Source organism: Patella vulgata, chromosome 4 (assembly GCF_932274485.2).
Source record: "Patella vulgata chromosome 4, xgPatVulg1.2, whole genome shotgun sequence".
In the NCBI taxonomy this organism is placed as follows: Eukaryota; Metazoa; Mollusca; class Gastropoda; family Patellidae; genus Patella; species Patella vulgata.
Window position 1 is genome coordinate 538,708 of NC_065882.2, and position 27,015 is coordinate 565,722.

Sequence of the window (27,015 nt, forward strand, 5' to 3'; positions counted from 1 at the left end):
TAGATGTTGATAATACGTCACGTCATACAATGGTATTCCTTCGAAATATCATTGATATCGAAAGGAAACAATATATGTATTCACAATTAATATCCTTTCGCTGAACGGTGGGTTTTCTGGGAATTGTACGTATATCTTTCGTTTCGCTTTAACTGGTTCTATTCCATAATTTTGCGGTTTCGTAATTTAAGCAGCTCTGACATTACACGCGATAGATTCGTGTTCTGTCTTTTAAATGAATTGACGGTATATAATTATGTAACAGGCAAAGACGTCAGATAGAACAGGAATAATTTAATTTAAAGGGTTAGTATACAGTTAATTCATATTTATATAATGCTTATTTAAATGTTTTAATATTGACCCGTTCTCAATCGAACGCCGCTCAACCGGAAAGAACCCGGTTGCGTTCGTTTAAGACGTTGGTCTGAAATAGAGGAAGACAAATAGTCGAAGTGGGAGAGTCGTTTCGGCCAGATGGTGAGATATTCAGTCCAATTTTATTTTTATCTGTTTGCTTAAATTAATTTAACATTATGCAAGAGTTAAAGTAGCTAAGTCTATAACTCAATATCATCCAATGTCTTCGACATTGAAAACACGAATTATTTGTCAATTTAAAGTGGCTAAGTCTCTAACACAACATCATCCAAAGTCTTCCTCATTGAAAACATGAATTATTTGTCAGCTTAAATCAACATTGATGTTTTGATCTTATTATTTGGAAAAGATGAGCTTCTGATATCCAGTATTTAAGACAAAATAAACATTTTACCAATCGTGTACCATAAATGCGTTTCAGCGCCATTTGTAGCAAGGGACTCGAAGAACGACGCTAGACATATTCCACAAGTCATGTCAAATGGTGACGTCACATTCTTATCTGGAGAGCATGCCATGCGCAATAAATAACTATGGGTGTAGGCTGGAATAACAAGACGCAACAAATTCGCATTCGATTGAGACTTCTGGCGTATATCGCCGAACCTAACTGATTAGAAATTGCAGTAGCCTAGACACAGAAACGGTTGAATGTAAATCAGTTTACATACATTCATATTACTTTATTATATTGTGGCAATGTCTAGGTCCCAATTATTAGTGATATATAGCTCCTTTAATTCTGACTATTGCAGGTTTTTATTTATGCCTTAAATGTTATCCAAATTATTAATAAGACATTTATTAACCAATCCAGACCATATCAACTCATGATACCAGTAATTAGCTTGCGATATTTACTGGATTTGAAAACATTTTGTGATGGATAATTAAAAGTAAAAATGGATAATCGAGACTTTGTTTTTTATTGTACCAACTTTTGTAATGAAGATCGAGGCTAGGCCTAAAATTCAATCGCTAATATCTTGATTCAGAGTGGAACAATTGGACTTAGATTTTCAGCAAATTCTGTATACGTTATTCATTTTTTAACTATTATAGCGGAAACTGTCAACTCTTTATCTAATCTTACTGAATGCCCCTTTAACAAAATTATTTCTATTTTATCTTTCCTCTCCAAAAACTTAGCTAAAAATGTGGAGATAAACAGGATGTGTTTGTTTTTATCGTTATTTAAAGTAGCCAAGACTCAAAATCGTCCAAAGTCTTCGACATTGGAAAAACACAAATTACTTTTTATATCAACATTGATGTTGCGATCTTACCGAGAAAAGATGGGCTTCTGATATCCAATATTTAAGACAAAATAAACATTTTACCATTGGTACATGGATCGTGTACCATAATGCGTTTCAGCGCCATTTGTAACATTAACAAGGACTCGAAGAACGAGGCTAGACATATTCCCCAAGTCATGCGTGTTATATCATAATATCTGTCCTTGAGTCAAGTGGTGTGGTTTCAATTCCCCACTTGTACGTGACAAGGAGTAGTGTGACCTATGCAACCTTGTGGGTTTTCTCCAGTTCCTCTGGTTTCCTCCCACTGCTAAAGAATTCTACGCGCAAGCGAATTATTGAAATAAAATTGGGCCATGTGTTAGTCCCGAAATGACCTAGTGATGTTAAACCCCATTTCTCAGTCCCGAGGGCGGGTTGGATGGCTGAATGCTTAGCGTGCGCGCGCTGTATCATAAAGTCTGTCATTGAGTCGACTGGTGTGGTTTCGAATCCCCGGTTGTACGTGACAAGGAGTAGGGTCGCCTGTCCAACCTCGTGGGCTTTCTCCCACTGCTAAAGATTTTGAAATAAAATGGAACCATATGTTAGTCCTGAAATGACCTAGTTTGTGTCGAGTGGACGTTAAACCCCATTTCTCTCTCTCTCTCAGTCCTGAAATTGTACACAGTCACCGTACAGTAAATCTTAACCCGTTAGCACTGTAATTAAAAGAAAAGCGATATAATTGCGATATCAGCAATCTTTAAGAGAAGACTAGATCTCGCTTTAACTTTGTACATCTTATCATGGCCTTCACATAATACTCTAGGACCCAGCTCAAAGCCTTCCAGATTCCACGATAGAAGTTCAAGGTTCACTCAATGTCAAGGTTGCTGAAACATTATCTTTTCAGCCTCAGATTTTTCTGCTGTGATTATGTTATAAACCACTTGACATCTTACACCTAGGGCAGACAAGCATAATTCTCTCGAAATATTCTTTAAACCGCCCGAAAAAATTGCTTGTCTGCCCGTTCGCGGCGACAACAATTCTGCTCGGCAACCATTCACTAGACCGATCTCCTGTATCTAGCATGTTAGATATTTTCGGCCAAATATTTTACGCTGCCGATTGAATCACTGTCATATCGTCATATCGATTCTGCTAGTAAGTTACAACCTTACAACTTGTAACTAAGAGAAAACTTTCAACAGCTGTAAACGTAAAATCCTTTATATGTTTGTATCACAACCTCTGATTGGACAACGTTATTGTTCACGTGTCTGTGGTAACACGAGGTAACGTACCTAAAGGTTTGACAATTTCAGACTAATCAAGCAATGGCTAGATGTTGTAAAACTCGCGATCATTGCTTCACGTACATGTATCACCATGGAAACATTCGAAACTACTGTGCCATCATCTTTAGTTTAAATATCCTGGGAAATGAGGTTAAATTTCACCAACAAGGTGCATATACTGGTACCATCGATAAAATGGTTGATTTCTTCAAGTTTTATAACTGCATCCTGTCTGCTCATTGACGGGTCGTTACACAAACCGCTGATATCTCGTTGATGAAGGGAATGAGAAACCCTTCAAGATTTATAACTCCATCATTGACTGGTAGGTTACACAAACCCTGACATCTCGTTGATGAACGGGACGAGAAACACTGTTGGCTGGGTAAAAAATCTCTTCCATCACATTATGCACATAGTAAATAAAAATATACTTTCAAGATGACTTCAGTACTGTGTTGAGGCTTTAAACACATTCTGTATCTTTTTGACCAGGTGAGAATATATAGGCCTACACATTACACACTTCAACCTATGTGAAAAAAAAAGCCTATACATGTGGTTGATAATGTAGTCTGCATATTTAAAGTCCAAGGCCATGTTAACGTATAAACCTGTTCAACCAGTTTATAACTTATTATACTGTACATATAGTACATGTATATTATTGAAATATAACCAACTTGAATGAATGAAAGAGTCTTTGGCTTATCTTTATTTATCTACCTATTGTACTTCATGGACTAAAAACCAGTGACCCGTTATCTGGTTGGGGTCAGACATGTAACTGCATTTCAACAACAATAATAAGCATACCTGGTTGTACAGAAACACCTTCACTATATTTGTTTCATTCTCGTGTTTTAAAAAAGGGTTTTAAAGATGAGTTTACCTCATAATGGAGATCAAAATGCAGGTAACATTATTTACTAATTATTAAATAAAACTTAGCATAGAAATTTGAAAGTAAAGTTCTTTGATTTGTTCTTTTTAAATCTAAAATGTGATTTGTAATCATAAGAGGCCATCAATTACAAGAATCCGTTACAAGGTGCATTACGTGGGTTATTGCAAGTTTTTCTGTTAACGTTAAAATGTTAAAGGAGCTAAATCGCTAATATTTGGGACCTAGAAATTGACCCAAATGGATCGCAATGCATATAATAATGTAATCTGATTGTATATAAACTGATTTACATTCAATTGTTTCCGTTTTGACTCTAAATTCAAATCTGTTAGGTCCAGCGAGATACGGCATGAGTCTCAACCGAATAGAAATTTCTAGCGTCTGGTTATTCTAGTCTATTGCCCATGCTCACCAGATAAATTATGGCGTCGCCGTATGACATGAGTTGTGGAATATGACTAGCCTGGCTCTTTCTGGTCACTTGTTACAAATGATGCTGAAACACACTATGGTACACGATTCGTGTACCAATGGTAAAATGTTTATTTTGTCTTAAATATTGGATATCAGAAGCTCATCTTTTCCAGGTAAGATCACAACATCAATGTTGTTTTAAATTGACAAATAATTCATGCTTTCAATGTGTAAGACTTTGGGTGATATTGAGTTAGAGACTTAGCCACTTTAAGTAAACTATTAATTAGATATTTAGATGAATGCACATGACAAACACAAGCCTATAATCAACTCGCTAGAACATTCCATGTACAACATGATTTACATGGATCAGAATAATTTAACGGTAAAACGGATAATCAAGACTAAATTTCGATGTCAAGTACCGTTGCTATGATTATAAACAATCTAAGCTAAATCTTCAAACTCTGATAACTTTGCTCAAAATAATTTGGATGATCTTTCCAATATATTCATTTTACATTATCTATTTTCGAATTATTATAGCAAGAACGGCCAGCTCTTTATCTAAATCTTACATTATGTATCTTTAAACTTTAATTTAACAAAAGACAGTTTATAGGCACGGGACTATTTACCCAATATGAACACAATACCACCACATACTACCCAGTACTACAACATGATGATGCAAAACGGGCGTATTACAATATTTTTTTTCAAAAATAGAGATTACCGATGTCTCACTGTCCTATTTGCCTCCCCAATTTATAACCCCAAATACTATTCAAATACTACCCAATATTATCAAACAACAACAAATAGCAGCACATTAGTATAATCCCTTCAACAAATATTTGATAAATTGAAGATAGTTGAAATATTTATGCCATATCATGCCCCATATACCTGAAGCAATGGCCCGAGAAATCCCACTCTGGCCATTGCTGGATTGGTTTCTGATACCTGAGCTTTTGAGAGAGTACTTCTATTCTTCCCGTTCAATCAAATCTCTCCTACGTCAGCCCTTCGTTTAATCTGGGGGTCTTCCCTAAAATTTTGGACAGTGATATAAGGTAGTAAAAACGGTGAAAGTCTTGTTCATCTCCATACAGTATTGTTTACATTGTATTCATGTTGATAGCCTCGTTTGTAACACAATTAGTTTTTCTGCAATATTCTGCTATGCACTGGTTAATTGGGAATAATAAAATCGTGAGTCATGATGTAACGTTATGTAAACATTTTTGGTCTAATTTGGAGCTTTGTTTTAAACGTAATGACATTGTTACACAGTTAGCTATTGGTTGTTAATTGTGCTATTGACGAGTCATAATTTGGAACAGAAATTTGTTTCCATTAAAGCAGTATTTTGTAGGATTAGCTCTAATCAAATGAAACATGGCGGGGAGTATGGTCATTTGCTGTTATAGATTTTCGATTGCTACTCAGATTAATCATCTTGTTGGACTTTGCTGTTGGTTTCCAAGACGACGGAATTAAAATAAGAAAATCAAGTATTTTGTTTATATTTTAATCATTGTATATCATTAAACGAAAAACCGAGGTCCCGTGTACATATTGGCGAGTATGTAAAAGATCCCTTCACAGTAGGTCAAAGTGCTGCTGCCTGGGCACACTGTATGGCGTATGCCCGTCTTCATTAGCCCAGTCGGAGCAGAACAGTAGGATGTTAAACCCCATTTCATTTCATTGTACAGGTATATCATTAAATCGAAAATTGCTAAATACTGTATTATTATAAGATGTATGTTTTAAATGTGCCACACGGCAAGGTATCAAGTTGTATGACAGTTAAACATACATTATGCAAGAGCAAAATCTGATTATTGCAAGTCTTAATTTAGGCTTCAGATGTTATAGAAATTATAAATTAGATCTTTATTTAAACAACAAGCCCAAAATCAACTCTGTAGACCCACGGATGGCTCGGCTACAGCTCGGATTTAAATAGGATTTCACTTATTGATAAATTCAAATATGGCGCACCCTGGTGACAATACGTCAGTTAGATCGAGGCTAAATGATAGAGTGTACTTAGCGGGGCCGCTGTAGAGCGTTTCCGCATGCCATTGAAAACTTTACTTGATAATCGAGATATGTAGGTGGAGTTAACGTCTGTCAATCAAACGTTCGGCCAAGGTGAAGGCACATTTCACTACCATTTCTAGTCAAATATTACAACGATGATAACTATGTTCAGAATAAAGTAATTTGACTGAAATTTTCAATATATTCTCCTTTCATCATCTACTTTTGAACTGTTATAGCAAGAATGGCCAACTCTCTATAAAAATCTCCCATAATGTATCTTTAATTTTATTACCTATTAAAAAGATATTTATCAGATATAAAATTACATTTAAATAAATTCATAAAATTAACACACCCAACATTCTACGAATGAATGTGCTACACAACAATGAGGCAACAAGTTGTTTGACAGTTAATTTTATTTAAAACAGTATTTATTAAATATAAAATGTAAAAAAATATAATGAAATAAGTAATTTACCTAAATATAGTAATTCAAAAACCAAACATAAAAAAGTAATTAATGTAATTTTACCTGGTTGTATAAACAATGATCTGTATCATGCTTTATGGGGATCAAACTTATGTGGAGCATATTTTTTCTGTATCCAATTATTTCTCTTAAAGTGGCTTTCGTGAGGATTTTGTTTCCTTAATAGTAGGGGGGTTGGGTAGCCGAATAGTTAGCATGTGCGCGCTGTATCGTAAGGCCTGTCATTGAGTCAACTGGCGTGGTTTCGAATCCCCGGTTGTACATGACAAGGAGTAGGGTCGCCTGTCCAACCTGTTGGGTTTTCTCCGGGTCCTCCGGCTTCCTCCCACTTCGAATTATTGAAATAAAATTAAACCATATGTTAGTCCCGAAATGACCTAGTTTGTGTCGAGTGGATGTTAAACCCCATTTCTCTCTATCTCTCTCATTTCCTTAATAATGACAGTAACAATGAGAATAGATAGAACGTGTTATAATCTGCTGTATTTACCTGCTATACAATCCCACAATAATCAATATACACCACCTTTATTAGTGATTGATTTTATTGGTTTCATTATAACCTGGATAAATTCTACCTGTAATAGAAACAGGTGATTCATTCCTGATTCACGATAGACAGACACTTGACTTGGAGATATTAACATACATTAAACACAGAATCCGATTTAGGTACGATGTTTTTATATCAAAATTTAGGCCATGTGGGTGGGGATGGGGTGGGGCAAATGGTTTAACCCATAACCGGTCATTGTCGACTATAGTCTACACAACGTTATACAGCTAAGTGGTCACGATCGACTTAAGACGACCACAGCAAAAACCTTTAGTTTCGTATTTAATTGATATGGCCATGCATGCATGTCAGACAGGAACTTGTCTTGTCAAGGGCATTGAGAAAAACATGTCTCTGTTCAACATTTTTGTAGAAAAACGTAATTTAACGGTGTCGGGAATGTTAAAGACGCTCGAAGTGGTTGAAATACTTATGAATTATTCCAAATCAGATTATATCGATGACACCGATTCTGAAGATGATGTTTTTGATGAAAAGGATTTAGAATGATTTGCAAATTATAGATCAACTTATCCCCAGCAACTTTTTTATTGATGGCAAGAGTCTATCACTTATAATTATTCGGCAGTAGTCGATTGAAATAGGCATACAAAATATTTCACGTCAGCCTTTATTTAGCCTGACCACTTGACGTCATAACGTCAAAATGACGTCGACCGGTTAAGGGTTAATGCGTATACTTTAGATCGTAAGGTCTATGTCCAGTTGTTGTTGTTTGTATTTTAGAGGAGAGCCGAAAAAAGCTCTCCTTAATCAACAAATTAAATAAATCGCTCCCCTAAAAAAATCGCTCCCCTAAAAAAAACTCTCCCAGTTTTGATAAGAAGAGTGAATAGGATATTAAGGAGAGTGATTAGTTGTATGTATGGGAAATGGTTCTGAAGATCAATAACAGCATGTTATGGGATCATTCCTTGTTTCATAAATGAGTGAGTTTCAATTTTAAGGAGAGGGAGAAAAAACCTCCCGTTGGTCGACATTCAGGTGAGTTGCAAGGCGCTCGAGAGTGATCGCTTGCCTTAAAAAACAATGACTGTCTGTTATTGAGTTAATTGGAAGGGTTTTGATTCCTAGCCTAAATACGATCAAATGGTCTAAAATATGCACTTAGGATCGTAAGGTCTGTTATTGAGTCAAGTGTCATGGTTTCGATTCCCCGCTTGTCCCTCCTGGGCCCCTATTCAGGAAAACTTAAACTAAGTTACAACCGAAATTTTAAGAAATACTGCAACTTCATTGGATATATGCAAATTGATTTTACTGGTCAGCCAATCGAATTGCAGTATTTCTTAAAATTTCGATTTTATCTTAGTTTAAGTTTTCGTGAATAAGGGCCCAGTTTCCTGTAATTGTTAAAGACCCCTGCGTACAAGAGAATTATTGAAATAAAATTGAATCATGTGTTAGTCCCGAAATGATATAGTTTGTGTTCAGTGGATGTTAAACCTTGGCATGTACGTAAATGGACCCAGGCCATGAGACCATCATTAACTCCTCTCCTCAGAGCTGTCTATTTGTAGGGTTTTTTTTGTCTGCCGCCTTATGTATGGCATTTTTTGTTCACTTTTGGTGTAGAATTGAAGAAAAGGAATTTAAATTTACATTTTTTTGGTAAGATTTTGGTAAATATTGATGATTTTAGAGTTTGGTTAGTTTGATCTGTCAGTCAGAAAGAATATTATTGATTTATATTTAATTGATAGTATCTTCACTTTAATATTTAATTACACATCAAAACTAGTAATTTTTTACCATTTAAACTATTACAAATGGCAATATATTTTCACTGACGGTATGTTATGAATTTACATAACTTTAAAGAGAACGTGAAATATTGAGCAAAAAGACTGCATAACCCATAAACAAACTCTATGATAAGACAAAAAGTAGGTCTATAAACAGTCATATATAAAAATTTAAAAACATGTATAAATAAAATCATGGTATGTAAGATTAATCTTTACTGAGAAAGTCGCGAGTATAGACATGTCGTAAAAACAATTTTGCCAAATCTGTTGAACAGTGGGGTTTCTCTGGGACCTCCGGTTTCCTCCCACTGCTACATATCCCTACGTGTGAGCAAATTATTGAAATAAAATTTAACCTTGTGTAAGCCGTAAATGACCTAGTTTGCCATTCAGACGGAACAGAAAAAAAACAGGGTTTACCAGTTAAAGGGGCTATACATGTATATATATGCTAGCAATTGACACAAATGGGTAGCAAGGCATATGATTATGTAATATGAATGTATAGGCCTACTCTTCAAAAAAAGTAGTTGATATTGAAATGCAAATAGCTATGCATTTTGATCACGGATGAAGAGCTTATCGCCCCAACAGAGCCACTGAGCTGCACATGCGACACGCCATAGCGCCATACATGTGGGAGGGGTTCATTGTCAAATTTGACACTACAAGGAAGGGTTGATGAAAACTATCCATGTTTGCTTTCCTGTCGGTTCTTGCATAAGATTTACTGTTTAGCGTATCTTTACTTTAAATAAATGACAAGGAAATGGGGTTTAACGTTCTACTGTGCTGCTCTGACTGGGCTAATAAAGACAGGCATACACCATACAGTCTGCTATGAGGGACATTTTGCCCAGGAAGCAGCACTACAGCCTACTCTTATATTGAATTAAAACTTCCAAGTGTTCTTTAACATGTACGCCAATGGGTACAAAGGACCTTAGTTTTTCATCCTATCTGAATGACTATATACATATGTTGTCCCCTGACCTGCACCACTGGCAAGGGGAAACCATGTCAGAAAATTCTGATGAACTTTCTTGGTCAACACTGGGCCCTTAGGTTAACAAGCTAGTGTCTTACTCACCGAGCCACCGCGACTCCCCTCATTTAGATACAAATATATTAAATTTACTACATGTATATAAAAACTGTCCTCTTTCATCTTTTGCCATCTCTGTTGCGTATATATGGCTGTGTACGTATTTTAAATAAATTTAATTATCCATGGTAGATAATTACGACAGATGGAAAAACTGATGGCAGCATATGGTTCCTCTACGTACAGTTGAAGTAAACGATTATCATAATTAATCAAGAATGCCATTACGTTAAAACTTTCTGAACCAAGACAATATTGATAGCCAAATTGTTATTACTGAGTGGGGTTTGGACTAGGCTTTTCTAGCGATGATAAAATATGAAGCTTAACAAGAGAAGATGTACATGTAAAAATCACTCTTGGTTAATGCTGACCAACCAGTGACAGAAAACCATTTGCTAGTCTACGGTAATATTCTAAACTGTCTGTATATAACAGGTAAGCTAAATAATGCAGTACATGTACATTCAACAGGTAATTCAAACCTGGAAATAACGCACATGTCACAAATATATTAACAGGCACAAATTTAGATGACTGTGTCTGCCATAATCCATCTGGTAGCCTGTCAATTTATCAAAGATATTTTAAACTTTGTCTTATTTATATATGTCTAGCAAAAAGTTTAACTGTTGGGTATTACTTCAATAGTGCCTGACATCATTATACAACCACATTTCAGTGGGAAGCATTGGGATCACGAGAGGAAGAACCCTATTGCATTTGAGCATTGTGCAACCTTATGTTTTGCAGTTATGCATTATTGTGATCATGAATTATTTTCAAGTTTGTGTGAAGCATTAGAGCTGTAAGAGAACAAACCACATTTTTTTTCAGTCGAGGATGGTCCTTATTGATTTTCAAATTTGGTGGGAAGGATTAGGGATCAGAGAGTATGAATCCTGTTGTTTTTTTAGTAAATTAGGAGTTTCTTTTTCCTAGATATATTACACTTCTAGAAAAGCTTGTGAACATCATAGAGATCAGATTTTTCTAAAGGTGATCCTAATCAAATTTGGTCAACATCCAAATTGTCCTTTTGAATAATGGGGGAGTGGGTGGCCAAATGCTTAGCATGACATTAGGTCTGCCACTGAGTCAGCTGGCGTGGTTCCGGCTGTATGTGACAAGGAGTAGGTTCGCTAGTCCGACCTCATGGGTTTTCTCTGGGTCTTCCGGTTCCCCCCCCACCACTAAAGACCCCTATGCAGAAGCGAATTATTGTAATAAACTTAAACCATATGTTAGTCTCGAAATGGCCAAATTTATGTCAAGTGGACGTTAAACCTCATTTCCCTTTTGGATAATCTACTGTCTATGGCTAAACTTATTTTTAGACATAGCGGACTGTGTAGGTGTATTTCCACGCTTTGTGTCTATTTTTAAATACATGTAATGAAACACTATTAAACTACTAATTAAATTAGAATGACAATTAGCACAATTTAACTACACACTGTAAGTTTGACACGGTTTAGAATCACCTTGTCATCATCATACATGTAGGTCTACAGGTATCATGATCATACATGTACAGGATTGTCACTAACTATTCACGTAATAGGACATTTTGCTCAAATACAGGGATGTAGGTATGATGTGAAATAAAACATTGTGTAATTTACAGCCATAGATTGTCCTTATTCTAACCTTAATGTAATGTTGGTTACCTAGACTCCAATCCATGTCAACTTGATGCTATACACAATTTGTTTGTCACCAAGACAAGAAAATATCATTTACCATGAAGACAAGATCACTTAAACTTGTCACAAAGACAAGAAAATATATTCTAGATTTAGATATGATATTTATTAGTTGCTGTTACTCCTGAAGTTGTCTAACCTGTTGGTCGTTATTGTTCTTATATTATATGTTACTAGATTATAGAATTTTATCTAGAAGAAGTATGTTGTTCTATTAATGTTATTATATGTTACCAGATTATAGAATTATTATAGTATTATTATTATTAGTTGCTGGTCATTATTATTCTAGTTTTAAGGTTATTATATGTTACCAGATTATATCAAGAAGTGAGTTGTTCTATTATTGTATGTTGTCTTAAGCCAAGCTCACAACCTGCCGTATGTGTTTTGACACGCACAGGTCTTATAGTTTGGTAGCTCACTGACCACGAAAGAAACTAAAATTTTGTATGTACAAGACTAAAAGTCTCTACGTCCAGTCTGAGATTTTCTACGGCACCGAATACACACAAGGACTGCCCGTAGTAGCACATATGGGGGTGGCTTGTGATCCGAACTTAGACTAAACCTACAAGCCATCATCTAAGGTTGAGAACTTGAAACTGATATAAGTAGGTCCGTAACACCAGATAATAAAATCTTGTGAATATGTGTTAGTAAATTGAATTTTCAAAACTATGATCGATTTTTCATTAGGGTATAATCAAGAACCTTATAGAATTTATTATCGTTACCGTTTTGACTGTAAAATTCAAACAGTTTAAATTCACACAATTTGACTATTAAATTCTCACATTTTGACTGTTAAATTTACACATTTTCACTGTTAAATTCAAATTATTTTGACTTACTATATTCAAACTTTTCACTTATTACATTCAAACATTTTAACTGTTAAATTCAAACGTTTTTTTAACTGTTAAATTCAAATGTTTTTTTTAACTGTTAAATTCAAATGTTTTTTTTAACTGTTAAATTCAAATGTTTTTTTTAACTGTTAAATTCAAATGTTTTTTAACTGTTTAATTCAAACAATTTGATTGTTAAACTCAAACTATGTTATTTTGGGACTAACATATGATCCATTTGCTTGCGAGTAAGAGGTTATTAGCAGTGGGAGGAAACCGAAAGACCCAGAGAAAACCCACAAGGTTAGACAGGCATCCCCACACCTTGTGAAATGCAAGTGTGGGATCGTAAACACATCACTCAACTCAATGACAGACCTTATGACCTAAAGCACACATATTAGATTATTCGACTGTCCAACCTCCTCTGTTAAAGATAAATTATATAACATTAGATAAAGAACTAGCCATTCTTGCTATAATAGTTCGAAAGTAGTTGAAGTAAAATGAATAATTTGAAAATTTCATTCAAATTACTCTATTGCAAGCGAAGATATTAGCGTTTGAAGGTTTGACAGGCGTGTGCAATAATTTCAACCACCGTACTGGTTGATCGAAGCTAAGTCTCGGTCCTCCATATTTGATTAAATCAAAGTATCGCTGAACCATTCTAATCTATTTAATATCGGAGAAATCTGATGCCATCGAGACTTGATTAAGGCCTGGATCAGTTAATTAATGTCTAATTAATACTTTAGAAAACATTTCAGGCCTAAAGAAAGACCTGCAATAGGCAGATTTAGTTCTTGCATAATGTTTGTTTAAAGGACTCCTTGTGAAATCGAAACCACATTACTTGACTCAATGACTTACAGACCTTATGATATAAAGCGCATGCATTGGATCATTCGGCTTTCCAGGCTCCTTTATTAAAGATGGGTTCCCGCGTATTCACGCGTACAAACTGGGTGATTTAATGGTATATATGGACTAAAAACATATTCAAACTAATTAATTTGTTATAACTTTGCTTCAAATCCTTCTCAAACATTGTTTTTGCGAAGGAATGTCCTGCTATAAAAATTCGATCAAACCAGGTCATGTTTACATGTACGTCATGTGACTTACCTCTCTTGGAAGTCCGGGGAGAATTCATTGCAGACATAAGATGATGTTGTCTTTAATTGCATACTATTTATTACAAATATCGAATCCTAATTAAATTCTCGGATTATCCACTACCCGCGTCTTTTTCCGTCATTTTTATCTCAGAAAGTGTTGTACGTCTAAAACTTCATAAAGATTATCAACTTGTACATCAAGCGCTCAATGTTCGCATGTGACCTTTGACATCACGCGTGCAGAAATTCCTAATCGTCGGGCTGTCGATTAGGGGAACCCTTACATTTTTGTCCTGTATACGCTCCATGAGTGTTTTTCGGGGAATCCAGTATTTTTCTAGTAAGATTTGATATCTCTACTTTCCATATATACAAAATTATCATACTTTTATTGGAAATAACCACCCGATAAATACTTTTCTGGGAACCCATCTTTAAATTTGGCCTTTCAATTGAATTTTTCTGTAATTTATTTCAGGTTGGTCAAAGGAGAAAGGTGGGGATCAAGGAAAGAAAATGGCGAATCACCTTGATGAGTTGTTGGCTTGTTTGGGTAAACCGGGTCGTTATCAAACACTCATCTTTATTTGTCTGGCGTTAAACTATTGTCCTCTTGTCTTTAACCATGTTATTATGGCGTTTTTCGGTTCCACACCACCCCACACGTGTGTAGCAGGAAAACACTTGAACATTTCTGGAATTTCAGCCGTTCTGGTTGATACGAAAAATGCGAAATGTGAGAGTCAGTTGATATTTGATAATAATGAAACGCGATCTATGAAATGTTCTGGAGATGACTGGATGTTTTATGGTTATGATCGAGAGAAGACGATAGTTACAGAGGTAAGATATTTCTCATACTCCTCGCAGTGTTTCGATTGATTAGACCCTATTCCACTCAAACAGTGCCATACTTATCGTGAATTTCTTTCCGAAAATATGACTTGTTAACAGTCCAATCAACAACCAGTGCATAAGAACGTAACAAAATCAATCGGGATTAACAAGGGCTCTAAATATGTCATCATAAAGTGTCTGGTGACAAACGTGGCTATATTACGTCAGAACTCACAAAATGTATTAGGCTCAATTAACATGTACATAACAGAATATTGCAGAGAAACTATTTGTGTTATAAACGAGGCTATCCAAAATAGCTACATGTACAATGTAAACCGCGCTGTGCACTGGAATCTTTTTATCATCTCTTGGACCACACAGCAGATCAAAGAGAAGGGCTGTCATGTTACGTATTGTGTTTTAACAAACTGGATAGAAATACGACATGTGCTTTTTTGGATAAAATAAATAATTCATCGATTTTCTTCACAAAAATGGATAAATATTATCAAGTATTTAAAGGTTGGTAGTAATAATTGGTACACATGTATGATTTAAGGAAATGTTTGGGTCCACAGTATAAAAAAATATTCGGGTCCACAGTGTATGATCATGAGTTAAAGTTACAATTTCATATTTTTAAATTTATTAAAATAAAGCCCTGAAATAGATGGCATCTATAAACAGTCCTACCTTGTTAAAGAATAATCCTATTAATCCTATAATTTACTATTGCCAGTTGAGAAATTTGCAAAAATATCATGTTCAACTTCAAATTCAAACGTTTGAAGATAGCTATTCCACGGTGGGAAATGGGAAAACAAGGGAGGTAATTGTGTTATTATTTCCGGTGTGAAGATTTTTAAGTGTGAGAAAGATAACCTATGATCGTATAATAGTGAGTTGACAACCTATTGAGCAAAAGACATAGAAATAATTAGGTTTTGGCTTTCTTAGAAAAAATGAAATTGTAATTTTAAGGGTATATTTGGGTACACGTACAGTGTATATGGAAATATTTGGGAATAATTCACCACCGAGAGGAGTTTTTCAAATTTTAAGGAAGAAATCCTAGATGCATGTATATGATGCGAGCTGTTTAGTAACCTGGCTGTTTAGTACTTAGTTCATTCGTACTTCAGATTGATTCATACCTTTCGTATATATGTTAAAATAAACTGAAATAAAGGTGAAACCTTACCGCATCATTAAATGATTTGAATTAGAATTAGAACATGCATGTGATTTCACGTCACCTAGATTACTTTTGCAACTGAGTGATAAGACATGATGACACTGCTACCATATTGCAGTTGATGATATTTGATATTTGAAAAAAACAAAAACAAATACTGCTACTGAACTATTCTGATGTGTGAGTTGCAATTATTGGTGATGATTTGTGGTATGAATGAACTAGGTACGAAATAGCCAGGTTACGAAACAGCCCACACCCCATGTATATGAAAGTGAAAGATCTGAGTGAAACCTGGTCTGTAATGATGATTATTTGATATGTTTGTGAGATCTGGTTTGTGATGATGATTATTTGATATGTGTGTGTTTATTTACAGTGGGACCTGGTCTGTAATGATGATTATTTGTTATGTTTGTGGGATCTGGTTTGTGATGATATTATTGTGTTTATTTACAGTGGGACCTGGTTTGTGATGATATTATTGTGTTTATTTACAGTGGGACCTGGTTTGTGATGATATGATTGTGTTTATTTACAGTGGGACCTGGTTTGTGATGATGATTATTTGTTATGTTTGTGGGACCTGGTTTGTGATGATATTATTGTGTTTATTTACAGTGGGACCTGGTTTGTGATGATTCCTATTTAAGTGGACTAGCAACTACAATATATTTCTGTGGTGTAATGGTTGGTGGTCTGTTGTTTGGTTGGTTTGCGGATCAGTTTGGTAGACGGCCAATTATGTTGTTATGTTTATATCTACCGATACCTATTGGTATTGGTATCTCATTCGCTAACTCCTACATCTTGTTTGTTGTGTTGAGATTTTTTCAAGGTATCCTCATGCAGGTAAATGTTAAATATAATTTTTTTCTGCTTTTTGTCAGGCCCTTGGGTCTTGTGATTTCCTGCATGGTTTTCCGTTGTCATTGATGCAGGACGGACGGCCTAACAGAACGTTGTATGATTGTTTAGCTAGGACGGAGAAAAGGAACACACGTTGGCGTCCATGATAAAAAACCTAGACAGTTGAAATACCAGTAGTCTGTAGCGCAACTGTCAGAACAAAATGTCCGTCAAATGAGCGTCGTCATTTTCCCAGTCAAGGTTGGCTGGGTGACCGAATGATTAACGCGTGCGCGCTGCATCATAAGATCTGTCATTTAGTTAACTGGCGTGGTTTCGATTCACCTGTTGTACGTGACAAGGAGTAGGGTGCATGCCCAACCTTGTGGGTTTTCTCCAGGTCCTCCGGTTTCCTCCCACTCCTCTTGACCACTGAGGTGCAAGCGAATTATTCAAATAAAATTGAACCGTATGTTAGTCCCGAAATTCCCTCTCTCTTTATCCATGTCAGTGCAAAAGTATAGGACTTTAAACCCCATTTCAATTGTATTTTACTACACAGAATTTCCAGCTTCAAACTATTAGGACTGATAGAATCAACTTCTGTTAAACTTTCAGGGTCTCCAGACATCATCATATATTCTGGCCATGGAACTGGTTGTCCCGAGACATCGACCGTATATCGGTGCATTTATAGAATGTTTTTGGGGAGCAAGTGTAATAACTGTAGCAGGTCTGGCATATTTTATACGTAATTGGCGATATATTCAGCTTGCTATTAGTATACCCAGTGTTCTTGCTGCTTTTTATATATGGTAAGTCATTATTTTGGATTTTTTGAAGAGCTTTTTCAAGTTTTTGGGGCAGAACAAGCAGTTGTTTTTATTAAATTACTAAAGGACGATTAATGAAATTATTCAGGAAGATTTTAAAACATTTTTCAAATAAATACGGTGAGATATAGATGTACAGAAAGAAAGAGAATGACGTTTAATGTCTTGGACAGCCGAATGTTTGTCAAGTGTCCAAGAGTCTTGTCCTTGCATGCCGTTTGGAACACTTTAGAATGTATTCTGATTATACTACACAGTTGTACATCAGTATCACATTCTGATACACACTGTTTGTCATGTCTCTACTTATTGATTTAGTTAACGACCAGTATAAATAATTAACAAAACATATTCAAATGAAGCAACCAGAATTGGTGACCTCAAAATTGGAGTTATCTCCCTTTACTATACCATTGAAATGAGCTGCGCTGAAACAGTTAGTGTTAAATGATAAGGCCCGCTCAATTTTCTGTCATAGGTCACTAGAAGTAAACAGGCTAGCGCTAATCCCAACCCTAACCCTGGACCTAGTCCCAATGCTTACCCTAACCCTAACCTACAATCTCGTCAACAATTACGTGCCCTAACCTTATTTATATCTCTGCGACCTTAATAAAAATTGAGCTGTCCTTAACAAATAGATTTAGCCATGCTGAAACCTCCCCAGCTGAAACCCGTAACCACCGAGCTACCTAGTGTATCCACCATTAATCTGTCTTTATATTATTATATTTTGTGACTTACTATGTTGAACCATCAAACACTCAAGTAGATGACCTGTAGAAGCGACGTGTTGATAGTTTGGTAGCTCTATAATAAGTGATTCGTTTTACATCAGTTACGTCACACTAATCACATGACCTTTATAAAACTCCTCATTTACAACAATATTTTAATTTTATAATTCTAGTTTTGTACCCGAGTCATTAAGATGGTTGATAATGAGGAAGAAATTTGACGAGGCTGGGAAACTCATCGAGAAAACATGTCGTGTTAATAAACTTCCTGTTCCCACTGATACATGGGAAATTATAAAAAATCAAAGTATTAAAGATTACAGTCGTACAAATTATAATTTTATACATTTGTTAAAAACACCAGAGTTAAGAAAGAGAAGTCTAATCATGTTTTATTGTTGGTGAGTAAATTTTATTCTATCTGGTTGTATTATGGGCCTTATAATACATGGGGATCACGTGGCTAAGTGGGTAAGACGCTGGCTCGTTAGCCTGGAGGTAGGGTTGTATATTGTCGTCTCGTCCATCTGTATCATGAACCTTATAATACATGTTTCATAAGGTCTATGGTTGTATATTGTCATCTAGCCCATCCGTATGTCATCCACTCTTGTGAACACTCTACAGAAATGAAATGAAATGAAATGAAATGGGGTTTAACATCCTACTGTTTTGCTCCGAACTGAGCTAATGAAGAGGACCATATGCCATACAGTGTGCTATGAGGGAAATTTTGCCGGGACAGCGGCACTACGGCCTACTCTTATATCAAATTCCAACTGTCAAGGGATCTTTTACATGACCTCGGTTTTTTGTCCCATCCAAACGACTAGACAGCTTTCCTTGTCAGCCACTTCGACCTGCATCACTGACAAGGGAGAACCACGCTGGAAAATCTGGATGAACTTTCTCGGCCAATGCAGGGATCGAACACCCAACCTCCAGGCTAGCGAGCCAGTGTCTTACCCACTTAGCCACTGTGATCCCCCGAACACTCTACAGACTTAAATTTATCAACTGATTGTTTTGAAATTTATGTATGCTGTTTACATTTTTTTATCTTTTATTGAACAAGGAACCCAGTTTCTAGAGTATTAGATTTGTTTGTTTTCAAATTTAAGGTCAATTTCCTATATAAATTAACATACATATCTTTATCTCTGGGCAAACATTTGAACAAATTACTGTTTAAAAGTTGAAAGTGGTTGTATTAGATTGCCATCACCTCTGGCCATTCGTCCATTCTTCCATTAAGTCTGTCAATTGGTTCTATCAATTATCATCCAATTGACTCATTATATTCACCGTGTTTATGTTCATGAGATGAAGAAGTCTATTGATTTTCATAGACTTCCATTAAATATTGTATGGGTAGAGGTATATATTTTTAAGTGATAATAACTTGTTTTCATATGGTTCTATCAAAATTCATCTGTTGGTCTGTTGTCCATTGTGGGTGATAATGACTTGGTTTCAGATGGTTCTATCAATATTCATGTGTTGTGTTTTTTCAGGGTAGCAGTAGCTGTAGGATACTATGGTCTAACTTTTAAAATAACGAGTCTAGCAGGAAATAAATATCTGAACTTTTTTATTGGTGCAGTTGTAGAGTTTATAGCTTATGTTCTGGCTATAGGTGTCATGAGATTGTAAGTACAGATTTTTTTCAAGTTTTTATTACATGACAACATCAAGTTTTTATTATATGACAACATCAAGTTTTTATTATATGACAACATCAAGTTGTTATTACATGACAACGTCAAGTTTTTATTATATGACAACATCAAGTTGTTATTATATGACATCATCAAGTTTTTATTACATGACAACATCAAGTTGTTATTATATGACAACATCAACTTGTTATTATATGACAACATCAACTTGTTATTACATGACAACATCAAGTTTTTATTATATGACAACATCAAGTTGTTATTATAGGACAACATCAAGTTTTTATTATATGACATCATCAAGTTGTTATTATATGACAACATCAAGTTGTTATTAACTGTTCCACAGTAAAACCTGGTTGTATATCTATAGAACTCATTGAATATACAGATGGCCTCATTTCAAAACATACCTGTTTAAATCATATTTATAATGCTAGATTCCCACGATCGCTATTCACCCTATGATTAAAATCATGGTTTTAATTGTGAAATAGTCGTTGTGATCCTATTGTGGTCAATCGTAGCATATGATTGAAATCATGGTTTTAATTGTGGAATAATCGTTGTGGTCAATCGTAGCTAATGTGTTGATCCAGATTGTCGACTCAGTAGGGACAATCCTATTATTTTGTCGCACGACAGTAGGAACCTAGCATTAGTGATTTCCTGAAACTTTTCTCTGCTCTTTAAGCATATAATACTGTTTGGTGTAAAGCGTTCTATAAGAAGCCTTATTATTATTATAATTTTCGAAGATTGTTTTAAAACTGTTCTATTTGTGTGTCAACTAATTATTGTCAGTTCAAGAAAACAAAATCCCCAGGATTGACGTCTGCTACAACTGTGTTGACAACTGAAATAATATAATGAGTCATGATTCTATTTATAGTTTTGGAAGAAAGAAACCCATGATATTTTATGCATTTGTTGCTTCCATTACGTGCATTATTGCTGGAGCATTGCCGAAAATATCAGGTAATAATTTTATTACAGTAATTAACATACGCTTCCATTGGATCAATTCAAGCCTTTCGGTTAATCATTAGCTACTTAAACTACTCACCAATTTGATTTCTTTGTCATTTTAGTGAGTATTGGCAAGTAAATTATTTTTAAAAAATATAAAATTTAAGAAATAAAAACAATAAGGGTTTTCTGGTCCAACCCGGCTAATGAAGACGGAAATACGCCATACAGTGTGCTATGAGGAAAATTATGCGGCAACAGTGGCAGTACAGAAACTCTTTTTTCATTCCTTCTAAATACACACTGTTCCTGGTCAGGCCCTCCGTCCTTGTCATGCCCTTCATCCTGGTCAGGCCCTCCGTCCTTGTCATGCCCTTCATCCTTGTCAGGCCCTCCATCCTGGTCAGGCCATCCGTCCTGGTCAGGCCCTCCATCCTGGTCAGGCCCTCCATCCTTGTCAGGCCCTCTTTACTGAACCACTTATAAGGGGAAATCACATTGAAAAATCCCGATGAACTTTCTCAGTCAATGCACGGAGCCAACCCGAGATCCTCCCTCCCCCATTATTGGGGCTCCCCCGTTGTTGCCCCTCACCATTGTGCCCCCCCCCCCACTACACCCCCATGTAAACATTTAGCCTCAACAATAGATATAATTTAATTGTGTTTATTTATTACAGAAAATGGAACTGATTTAACAATGATATCAACAGGTTTTGCGATAGCTGGTCGATTCTCAATGGCAGGAATGTTCAGCGTTATTTTCTTATTTACGTCTGAACTTTATCCTACAGTTATACGGTTAGTTCATGGATCATTTCACCCATAATTTATTGATTTCATTTGTTTTATTGGATGATAATCTGTCTCTGTTCCAAATTTGACTATCTATAGATGAAATCTAACAATGGGACAACCTGATAAAACACAGATCCTATTTCGTTTCGTTTTTTTATAGTTCAAAATTTCGTTTTACTTGTCTTCACAACACTCGGATCTGGAAGAGTTGTTATGTAACAGGCATTCTGATTGATGTAAGGAATTGGCCATTGAAACGGTCTGTTATGCGAGTTCTTAACGTGCTGTTCACGAAACTGTGTTTAAACCAATGTAAATCAATGTCTGACATCATAGGGACTAAAGCGCTCATATGACCCCTAGCACGACCTCCCACTACAACTGGTTAGATCTTCATGTATTAGAGGTCATCGAAAGTATAAAAAAAACGAAATGAAAAATAAATCTGTATTTTAATCTGATTGAATGATATAATCAATTGTCCACACGAGGACAAAGAAACGAATCAAGTCAGCTTTTACTTACTGTTCCGAATCAAAGATCTAATTGTATAGAGCTAATCACAATAATACAATAAATTAACCCTGTTCAATACTTTATATTGACTTGAATCCAACAGGTTTATTGCCTTAAAAACAAAATTAGATTTAAAATGTTCCATTTAGATTTGAAATGTTCCATTTAGATTTGAAATGTTCCATTTAGATTTGAAATGTTCCATTTAGATTTGAAATGTTAAGATTTGAAATGTTACATTTAGATTTGAAATGTTACATTATGTTACATTTAGATTTGAAATGATGCATTTTGATTGTTAAACTGATACATTCAAATTTTGAATTGAATTTGTTCTATTCATTGCAATAACAGAGACATAGTGTGGAGTCTGTAGACTAAACATGCTTTACTTAAAATAGTTTTGTGATATAATGATGTGTATCAATTATATTTCAGAAATATTGGTTTAGGGACTTGTGCTTTTTGGGCCAGACTTGGTGGCGTTATTGCTCCTCAGATAAATAGTTTGGTAAGTTCTTCGTTATTTGGAACAAGGGTTTTGATGGGAGTATAAACTTGGATCTAGAATGGTCAGGTGTAATAAATTGTCAATATTTATGGTCCATTGATGTCCTATCTGAGTTTCAGACATATATGAAATGAAATAGGGTTTTAAGTCCTACTGTTTTGCTCCGACTAGGCTAATGAAGACGGGCATATGCCATTCAGTGTGCTATGAGGAATATTTTGCATGGACATCCGTGCTACGACCTAGAATTCCAACTGCCAAGTGATCTTTTACGTGCACAACCAGACATATGTCGTTGTCAGGTCCTCCGTACTACACCACTGACAAGGGGAAACCATGCTGGAAAATCCTGATGAACTTTCTAGGCCAATGCAGGGTTTGAGCATGCGACCTTCAGACTAGGGAGCCAGCATCTTACCCACTTAGTCACCGTGGCGCTTTCAGACAATTAAATCTGGCTCAACGTGTAAAATAAATAGTGATTCATTGAGTGTTGAGCTGGTTTACTAACCTCACAATGCGGAGGGCTTAACAAGGGGAAAAAAGTGTCTTAGTCATTTGGATGGGACAGACAAAACATGGTCTGCTCATGTTCTTGTCGTGCAGTTTAAAGAATCCTTGACATATGAATTTGATAGGAGTAGGTGGAAATGCTACTGTTCGGTCAAAATTTCCGTCCTATCATCGTCAAGTTTGTGCGGAATAATAGAATATTAAACCCCAATCCTTTACGTTTACGGTGCACTTTCACTCCTGCTCCTCTCGACTACTTCGACTTTCTTTGGTGGGACTTGTTAAACACTCATACAAATTAGCTAAGAAACTCTCCTAAATATTGAGATTAATAAAATACTTTCAGTTTTTGTTTACTTTCAAACTGAATTCCTTCAAGCTGTCAGTTTTTATGATGATGATTCTGACGTTACCATATTCACCAAACATTGGTTCTCCTTAATTCAAGAAAATGTAGAATTACTCTTGCAATATAATTAAGAAGAGTTTTTTACGGGAGCATTTTTTCTTATTTTGAAATTGACAGGATCTTTTTATGCCTTCATCATAATTTTATAAATATGACAGACTGAACACCATCTTATTTAATTTTTTTTAATTTTGCAGAGTAAATTTGCATCAAGTTCTGTACCAAGTTCGATACCAGTTATCGTGTTTGGGGTCATGACCTTTATAGCAGCATTTCTCATCTTTCTCCTGCCAGAGACACATAACCAGAAATTGGCGGATACTATAGAAGATGTAGAAAACAAGTTAGATAACTCTATAGAGAAAGATTACAGGGTAGATAACTCTAAACAAAAAGATATACCCAGTGAATCAGTAGATACAAGGCTTTAATAAGAAGGTATTGTTGAGGTTACACTACAACTACAAGTACATCGTGTAGCTACTAAAGGTACCATTGAACCCATAACATTCACTTTAAAGTTTCGATATTTATTGCTGTTGAGGTTATACTTGTGAAATTCCTATGTTTATGATTTAGTCTTTATTTTACATGTAAATTTCTTAACGATTAAATCTTGAACTACAAGTACATCATGTAGCTGCTAACAGGTACCATTGAGATTATACGTCTGAAATTCCTATGTTAATGGTTAATTTTTATTTTACATGTAAATTCCTGAACAATTAAATCTTGAGCTATAAATACTTCATGCAGCTGGTACCAGGTAGTCTACCATTGAACACACAACAGTCACTTTGTAATTCCTAATATAACTGTATATATTGTGTTCTTTAACATTCTTTAGCCAGCTGTGTTGGTTTTATTGTAATGTCCATGAGGCTGTACTATCAGCAGGCTGTATTGGTTTTAATGTAATGTCCATGGGGCTGTACTATCAGCAGGCTATATTGGTTTTATTGTGATGACCATGGGGCTGTACTATCAGGAGGCTATATTGGTTTTATTGTGATGACCATGGGGCTGTACTATCAGCAGGCTATATTGGTTTTATTGTAATGTCCATGGAGCTGTACTATCAGGAGGCTATATTGGTTTTATTGTAATATCCATGAGGCTGTACTATCAGCAGGCTATATTGGTTTTATTGTAATATCCATGGAACTGTACTATCAGCAGGCTATATTGGTTTTATTGTAATGTCCATGGAGCTGTACTATCAGGAGGCTATTGTAATATACATGGTGCTATACTATCAGCAGGCTATATTGGTTTTATTGTAATGTCCATGAGGCTGTACTATCAGGAGGCTATATTGGTTTTAATGTAATGTCCATGGTTTTATTGTAATATCCCATGGACTGTATTGTTAATGTAATTACCTGTAATCCATGTTGGTTATAATATATTTACCTGCAGGGCATATTTAGGATATTTTTAAGTCTTTAAAATTTTCATATTTTTATCAAAATTGTGATTCTTCATATAGAAACTTGGTATTATCACTATTTTCTTATATTGCCTATGTTTTGTTGAGCAGTTGTCCATTAGAATACACAAAATTAATCAAATTTTCATTTGTCTAAAGTTTCACGGCTTAATTATACTCAGATTTATTTGTTTAACATGTTATCAATATAAAAATATACCCCAAAATATCAGCAATACATAATCAGATATTTGATCTAACACTTCCAGTTGATACAGGCGTGTTTTGTCCATACCTTGTTGATACAGGTGTGTTTTCATCATACCTTGTTGATACAGGCGTGTTTTCATCATACCTTGTTGATACAGGCGTGTTTTCATCATACCTTGTTGATACAGGCGTGTTTTCATCATACCTTGTTGATACAGGCGTGTTTTCATCATACCTTGTTGATACAGGCGTGTTTTCATCATACCTTGTTGATACAGGCGTGTTTTCATCATACCTTGTTGATACAGGTGTGTTTTCATCATACCTTGTTGATATCATCAGTATGAAATGCTGAGTGTTAATTTATTTCTATTGATCTTATCTTTTGTACATATTGAATGGGATTAAAGTGATTGGACCATTTTTGACTAAAATTCCTTTTAGAATCAATCGGATTAAAACACACATCTATATTTCGTTTCATTTTTTTATACTTTCGATGGCCTACACTACATGAAGATCTGACTAGTTGTAGTGGAAGGTTGCGTCAGAGGTCATATGAATGGCTTTTGACCCTATGACGTCAGACTTTGATTAATCAATCAGCGTTGATGTTTCTATTGGGTTACCCACAGTTCTGTGCACCTCACGCCTAAACTCACTATAACAGACAGTTTTATTGGCTAATTCCTCACATCATCCAGAACGCCTGTTAAATAACAAATCTTCCAGATTCGAGTGTTGTGAAGACAAATAAAACGAAATTTTGAATTTTAAAAAAAGAAACGAAATAGGATCTGTGTTTTGAATCAGATCGTTAGCAAGAGAATCAAAATCTCTCAAATGGTGATGACTGAAGGTTAAGAGATATTTTTTATTAACACAATTGTTGATGTACATGTGAATAAATAGACAAAGAAAGATATTTTATATATTAATATATTGATTTTATTTACAAGTTAGTGCTAATGTATTATTGTTATTTCTTTTAATAAAACCTATTTGTAGGGTCGCCTGTCCAACCTCGTCCGCTTTTCTGCAGGTCCTCCGGTTTCCTTCCACTACTAAAGACCATATATAAGTCCAAAAATGACCAAGTTTGTGTCCAGTGGACCTTAAATCCTATTTTTAGACATTAGACAGTACTGCATTGTGGGAAGGTGAGGAATGTGCAGTTGAACAGGCCGTCTACTAAGGACGTCTGAAAATTTAACAGAAAATTTCTGATGATATTTCAAATTTTCGATAATATGAGAGTCACTGTGGGCCGGTAATATCCTAAGGGCACTGTTGCATTAAATCCTCTACGAATCCAATATTGATTTAACATTTTATAAGTTTGTGTTTTAATTGCTTATCAGATTTTCATGAAAATCCAGATCTTTTTACATTATTATGAAAAGGTCAAATTCCAATAATTGTTATAAATATCCAAAATTTAATCACATGTATGGCATAAATCACATGTATGTCATTATCACATATTTTAAATCCAGGGGCCTGTTTCACTAAATCTTAACTAAAGATAAAATCCAAATTTTAGTAGATACTTCAATTTTGATTGGCTAAAGACTAAAATCAATTTAATATTATCCAATCAAATTACTAAAATTTGGATTTTATCT

The 27,015-nt window shown here is 35.2% G+C and overlaps 1 protein-coding gene across 4 annotated transcripts; it reads left to right on the forward strand.

Moving 5' to 3' along the window:
• LOC126817644 (organic cation transporter protein) lies at positions 1–27,015 on the forward strand. Of its 4 annotated transcripts, none has more exons than XM_050544740.2 (10): positions 1–306; positions 14,382–14,746; positions 16,560–16,790; positions 17,406–17,602; positions 18,531–18,758; positions 19,872–20,006; positions 20,929–21,014; positions 21,685–21,805; positions 22,757–22,829; positions 23,949–27,015. In XM_050544740.2, exons 2-10 carry the CDS (start codon positions 14,420–14,422, stop codon positions 24,180–24,182), a joined length of 1,632 nt encoding a protein of 543 aa, XP_050400697.2. In that variant the 5' UTR covers positions 1–306; positions 14,382–14,419; the 3' UTR covers positions 24,183–27,015. The 4 variants fall into 4 exon arrangements, with proteins under 4 accessions (XP_050400697.2, XP_050400698.2, XP_050400696.2 ...); XM_050544741.2 differs by lacking the exon at positions 1–306 and adding an exon at positions 427–480; XM_050544739.2 differs by lacking the exon at positions 1–306 and adding an exon at positions 3,693–3,839.